Here is a 6,195-nt window from a genome sequence, read left to right on the forward strand (position 1 = left end):
GGGGGAGGGGCCTGGGTGGTGGGCGGGGCCGTGACGTCACTCTCTTGCAGCTGTGGGAGGACGAGGCCACCAGGGAGCAGCTGATGTCCTCCATGGGGATCGAGAGGTGGGCACCGGCCCCGAGGGCCTCAGCCTGGGGACGCGGAGCCGTGGGCGGCGGCGGGGACAAGGGGTGACCCCGTGGTGTCCTCCCCTGTCCCCAGGCTGGGAACGCCGTCGGACGTGGCCGAGGTGGTGACGTTCCTCTGTTCCCCCGCCGCCTCCTACGTGGTGGGCGAGACCATGGTGGTGGCTGGGGGGGCCCCCTCCCGCCTCTAGGAGACCTGGAGCGTCCTGGGACCGCATCACCACGCGGCACCTGGGGGTGGTCTGCGGGGTCTGTAGGGGCGTTCTGGGGACGCCTGCCGGGATACGGTTAGTTTGGGAGGATGAGGGGACCTACAGGGGACGTTTAGGTCTGGAGGAGGCACTTGGGGCCATCCAGGGGGGAGCTGGGTCCTGCAGAAAACTGGTCTGCCACAGAGGTCTTTGTAGGCCCCAGTGTGCCCTTGGATGTCCCCATGGTGTTTCTAGGGGAACCAGCAGGGAGCGCTGAGGCCTGCAGAAGTGTCTGGGGACATCTGAGGCAGTCTGTAAGGAATACTGAGGGCTATAGGGGTGCTTGGGGACGTTTGTGGGGGATATTGCGGTCTACAGGGAAGCGTAGGGGGATTTGTAGGGGGCACTGAGGCCAATATGGGGTGTTTGGAGCAATCTGTGGGGACACTGTGCCCACAGGGGACTGTGGGACACTGGGATCCATAGGGGACATTCCAGGAGCTATCAGGTAGATTTGGGGTCACGTCAACATTTTTGGGGCACTTTGGATCCCCCAATAAATCCACTGACACTGCCCTGGTTGCAGCTCAGCGGTGTCTATGTGGGTTCGTCACAGTGCTCAACATGGGGTGACCATCTTGACGGCGTTGGCAGCCATCTTGAAGAGACAGGCCTTATCTTGAGGTGGCATCTTCTTGCACCTCTCCCTTGGGGCCTCCTGTGGTATCTCCATTTCCTCGTGCCCCCTGTTAGCACTAACAAGCAGCGCCGTGGCAATGAGCAGGGTCCGTTTATTGCCAGGGGGAGAAACGTGGGGGGAGGAAGGGAGGAGTGGGGGGAAATGAGAGGCATGAAACAGCACTCAAGAAATGTGAGAAAGAAAAATGGGGAAAGCAGAAAATAAGTATTGCGGGAAATGGAGGAGCAAAGCATCCATCGAGGCATGCTAACAAGAGCAGGGGAAGCAGCAAGTAAGGAGTGTGAAAGAAAGAAAAAGTAAAATGCCATTGAGGCGTGAGAGATACGGACTTGGCAGCTGGATGAGGAACTGGTTGTGACACCATACCCAGAAAGTGGTGGTCCATGGCTCACTACCCGGATGGAGATCAGATGACAGCGGTGTCTCCCATGGGTCAGTACTGGCACTGATCATAGAATCACGGACTCGTGAAGGTTGGAGAAGATGTCTAAGATCATCTAGTCCAGCTCCAACCCATCCCACCATGCCCCACTGACCACGTCTCACACCTCCAGGGATGCCCATCGGACTTGTGCTCCAAACCCCTCACTTTGTTGCCCTTGTCTGACATGTTCCAGCACCTCACTGTCTTTCTTGTAGTGAAGGGCCCCAAGCTGAACACAATACTTGAGGTGCGGCCCAGAGTTGCGCTCCAGACTATTTTTTTATTAGCAGCTCATTACGCTATATCTGAATGCAACCCAAATTCATGGCTAGGTATGGTCTTTGCAAACATGGTGAAAACCAGCCTACAATGTCATGAACATGAGTCCCACATTACAGCCGTCGGGTTTTGCTTTTGTGTGCACCTCTCTATTTTGGACTCATTCTGACACATCAGCAAAAAAATGAAGGGATGTTAGGGGAATACAGTCCCGTTTTGCTTCTTTTGCCTATGTGTGCCCAGTGTAAATGCTCTGGCCTCCCTTGAGCTGGAGAGCAGAGAATCATCACAGAACTACAGAATTGTAGGGGCTGGAAGGGACTTCTGCAGATCATAGAATCATAGAATTAGCTAGGTTGGAAAAGACCTACAAGATCATCCAGTCCAACCATCAGATCCCCCTGTCCAACCTGCTGATAAAGCAAGTTTTCTACGGTAGGTTGCACAATGTCCAGGTGGTTTTGAATAGGTCCAGAGAAGGAGGCTCGCCCACCTCTCTGGGCAGCCTGTTCCAGAGCTCTGTCCCTCTCACAGCGAAGAAACTCTTCCTTGTGTTCAGATGGAGCTTCCTGGGTTTCAGTTTGTGCCCCCTGCCCCTTCATGTCATGGAATCACAGAATGGCTTGGGTTGGAAGGGACCTCAAGGATCATCTATTTTCAACTCCCCTGCCACAGGCAGGGCTGGCAGCCCCTGGGTCAAGTACTGGATCCAAGTGCCCAGGGCCACATCCAGCCCGGCCTTGAACCCCTCCATGGACGGAGCATCCACAGCCTCCTTGGGCAGCCTGTGCCAGCACCTCACCACTCTTGGTAAAGAACTTCCCTTAAGTCTAACCTAAATCTCCCTTCCTTTAGTTTAAAACCACTCCCCCTTGTCCTGTCACTATCTACCCATGGAAGAAGTTGATTTCCCTCATGTTCATAAACTCCCTTTAGATACTGGAAAGCCACAATGGGGTCTCACCGCCGCCTTTTCATTTCCAGGCTGAACAAGCCCAGTTCCTTCAGGCTGTCTTCACAGGGGAGGAACTCCAGCCCTTGGACCATCATCGTGGATCTCCAGCAGCTCCACATCTTTCCTGTGCTGGGGTCCCAGCAGAGCAGAGGGGACAGTCCCCTCCCTCTCCTTGCTGGGCACCGCTCTTCTGATGGAACCCACGATACCATCGGCCTTCTGGGCTGTGAGCGCATAGGACTGGTTCGTGTTAAGTTGTTCATCTATCAGGACCCCCAAGTCCTTCTCGGTAGGGCTACTTACAAGCCGTTCTTCTCTTCACCTGGGATTACCTCGGCTCAAGTCCAAAGCCTTGCACTTAGCTTTGTTGCACCTCATTATGTTCACAGGGGCCCACCTTTCGCGTTGATCGAGGTAATCCATCTATCTCCAAGTTAGCAGTAAGGATCTAGGAGGGGACCACGCCAAAGCCCTTGCACAAGTGCAGGTAGATGACATCAGCTGCCTTCCCTGTGTCCACCGATGCCATCACTCCACCGCAGAAGGCCACCAGAGGGGTCAGGCGTGACCTTCCCTTGGTGAAGCCGTGCTGGCCGGCTCAGATAGCCCGCTCATCCCTCATTGGCTTAACGCATCTTCCAGGAGGATCCGTTCCATGACCTGCCCGCGCACGGCGGTGAGGCTCGCTGGCTTGTAGTTCCCCGGTTCCTCCTTCCTCCCTTTCTTGTAAGTGGCAGTGATGTTTCCCTTTTTTTCCAGTCCACGGGGACGTTGCCTGACAACCGCCTCAGCCAGCTCCCTAAGGACATCCCTCCCTCGGCCCTTCCCCCCCCAGAGCTGCCGCAGCCCCCGACCATCCCCGTGCCCTCCTCTGGCCCAGCTCAGCCCCGCGTCTCCGCGCTGAGGGCCCTGGCCCGGTCGCAGCGCTGCAGGGGAAGGGGCTCCCGAGGGCAGAGCAGCGGGGAACGCTCCCCTCCCCTTCCCCCTTCCCCCCTCCGCCGCCCCCCGTGTTGGTGCTGCCGCTGGGAGAGCGCCGGCCCGCACATGGAACAGCGCCCTCTGCTGGGCGGAGGCGGCACTGCACCCACAGCGCTCGTTCTATCGTTAACCTTGGAGATTCCTCCCGGGGGAGGTGCACCGTGCCCGGAAGTACTGCCAGACCGGGACGGTGATAGTAACGGCGAGGACAATAAAAATAATAGCAGAAAGAATAAGGGGCGTCACGAAAAGCAGGCACAAACGCTGAGAGGAACGCTAACGATGGTAATCAAAGCGATATGAAGAACCAAGCTGTTAATGAGGCCCGAGGGAGCGGCAACCATAGAGTGCGGGGCCGGGGGGGATAGCGCGGCCCCCTCCCCGAGCTGCGGCTGAGCAGCGCCCCCCTGCGGGCACCTCCGGGGCAGGGCACTGCTTTCCCCTGCGACACCGCGGGGCGGCGCTGCTGAGCCACGAGGCACCCACCCGAATCGGAGCGCTTCGTTCTATCGTTAACCTCGGAGATTCCTCCCGGGGGGAGGTGCACCGTGCCCGGAAGTACTGCCATACCGGGACGATGCGCGGAGCGGAGGGAGCAAGCTCCGGGTCCAACTCCCGCGTCCAAAAATCCGTTTAATATAAAGTCCTCTCATCGAGGACGTATCAGATATTAAACTGATAAGAACAGATACTACACTTGATCTTAGCCAAAAGGCCGAGAAGCGATACTCATTCACTCCCACCGGCCCCAACCCACCGCACGCGCACCCCCGACACCTCACGGACGCGCAATTGCGGCCCGCACCGCCCACTTCCCCGCCGCCCCAGCACTGACCCCCACCCCGCGCCGTTCCCGTTCCCGTTCCCGCTCCGCCCGCGATCGCGCCCCCGCCGGGTCCCGAGGCAGCGTGGCGGGGTTTCCCGGCGGCCCCTGCGACTCTGATTTGCATGGCCACGCCCCTCCGGCGAAGCCCCGCCCCTGGGGTGGTGCCGCGCTGCGGAAGGGCGGACGCTCGGACGTGTGCTAGGCGGGGGGACGGCGTGAAACCTAAGGATGGGAGACTGAGGTCGGATGTGGGGGAAATCCTTCACCCGGAGGCCCCGCAGTGCTGCCCAGAGCTGTGGGTGCCCCATCCCTGGAGGTGCCCGAGGCCGCGGGTGGGGCCCTGGGCAGCCCGAGCTGGGAGCACCCGGCCCACGATGGGGGACTCGGAGCTCGGTGATCGTTCAGGTCCCTTCCAGCTCCACCGTTCTATGATCTGATGTCCCCTCCCAGCCTCCCGGGGCCGCTGGGCGCAGCCGGAGCCGTGCGCGGTCCCGTCGCTCTGCCGGCCGTGAGCCCCGCTCCGGCTCAACCCCAGCGCTCACAGAGCGGGGCCTGCGGCTGCCGGAGCCCTCGGACCCGGAGCGGCTCCTGGAGGCGGATGGAACGGAGCCGCCGAGAAGAACGGGGGAGGAGAGCGGCCGCTCCTCGGGGCCGTGCGGGCACGGACAGCACCAGCCGAGGGCGGGGAGGGAAGGAGGAGGGCACGGTTACACACAGACACGGCGAGTGCTGAGGGCGAGAGAGGGTGACGGGATTTAGTGCAGCAAAGTGACCCGAGTGGGACCTCAGAGATGGAAACCAGGAGAAAAAGGCACAACCGGAACCAACCGCGCCGCTCGCACGCCGCGCTGCTCTTTTCTGCGTTGCATCGCATCGGTGCAGCGCTCCGGGGCGGGCAGAAAGGGGGGAACGCGCCGCGGAACCGACCCAGAGAGAGCGGCCCGGACGGCGCCTGCGTGCAGAGCGGAGCGGCACCGGGGAGGGGATCCCCAGCAGCCCCGGCTCACGGAGCACCGCCGGAGCCGCTCGTCGGTCGGGGCCGTGCGGGGGGAGCCGGTGACGGAAGCGCTGGGGTTGAAGGGATCCCCGCCGTGGGCTGCGTGCCCCCCAGCTCGGGCTGCCCGGGGCTCCATCCTCGGAGCAATGGGGCACCCGCATCTCCGCTCCGCTCCGCCCCGCCGCCGCCGCCGGCTCCTCCCGTTGCTCCGCTGACCGAGTTCCCCCCACCTCGCGGAGGCTCCGCGCCGCCGTTACTGCGCCGAGCCGTGCGGCTCAGTGCGGGGCAGGACGGTGCCGGCGATGCGGGACGGCGCGGAGGCGGTGCCGGTGCCGGTGTCGGTGTCGGTGCCGGTGGCCGGGCCCGGTGCCAGCAGCAGCGCGCTCTGCAGCGCCCGGCGCTGCGCGGTCCCCACGCGCCCGTCGTGATGCAGCCGCAGCCAGGGGTCCCCTGCGGACGGCGGCACGGGGCGATGGGTCACGGCCCCGGTGACGTGGGCCCCGCGTCCCCCCGCCCCTCACCTTCCTGCAGGCGCTGCCCCACCGCCACCAGCACCTCGGCGCCCACGAGGGGGTCGATGGGGTCCCCGGCGCGCGTCCGTCCGGCGCCCATCGCGTGCAGCGTCCGTGCCAGCGGCAGCGCGTCCACCCCGCGCACCGTGCCTGGGCCACTCGTGTCACCCGCGGTGTCACCCCGTGGCACCGGGGCACTGGGGGGG

At 62.3% G+C, this 6,195-nt stretch overlaps 2 protein-coding genes across 4 annotated transcripts in view; one reads left to right on the forward strand and one right to left on the reverse strand.

Moving 5' to 3' along the window:
- The window catches only part of LOC110391420 (dehydrogenase/reductase SDR family member 4-like), an 11,595-nt gene extending 9,742 nt beyond the window's left edge, over positions 1 to 1,853 (forward strand). The window contains exons 7-8 of one of the 2 annotated variants that reach the window (XM_021383304.1): positions 51 to 106; positions 204 to 1,853. In XM_021383304.1, coding sequence (XP_021238979.1) covers positions 51 to 106; positions 204 to 318 — 171 coding nt within the window. In that variant the 3' untranslated portion in view covers positions 319 to 1,853. The remainder of the gene's footprint in view (positions 1 to 50; positions 107 to 203) is intronic. The other variant, XM_021383303.1, reaches the window with a different exon arrangement.
- A 3,354-nt stretch (positions 1,854 to 5,207) lies between these two features.
- Positions 5,208 to 6,195, reverse strand: part of TYMP (thymidine phosphorylase) — a 3,233-nt gene continuing 2,245 nt past the window's right edge. For both annotated transcript variants that reach the window (XM_021383305.1, XM_021383306.1), the window contains 2 exons: positions 5,999 to 6,139; positions 5,208 to 5,927 (listed from right to left, as the gene is read on the reverse strand). In XM_021383305.1, coding sequence (XP_021238980.1) covers positions 5,731 to 5,927; positions 5,999 to 6,139 — 338 coding nt within the window. In that variant the 3' untranslated portion in view covers positions 5,208 to 5,730. The remainder of the gene's footprint in view (positions 5,928 to 5,998; positions 6,140 to 6,195) is intronic.

Source organism: Numida meleagris, unplaced genomic scaffold (assembly GCF_002078875.1).
Source record: "Numida meleagris isolate 19003 breed g44 Domestic line unplaced genomic scaffold, NumMel1.0 unplaced_Scaffold362, whole genome shotgun sequence".
Lineage (NCBI taxonomy): Eukaryota > Metazoa > Chordata > Aves > Galliformes > Numididae > Numida > Numida meleagris.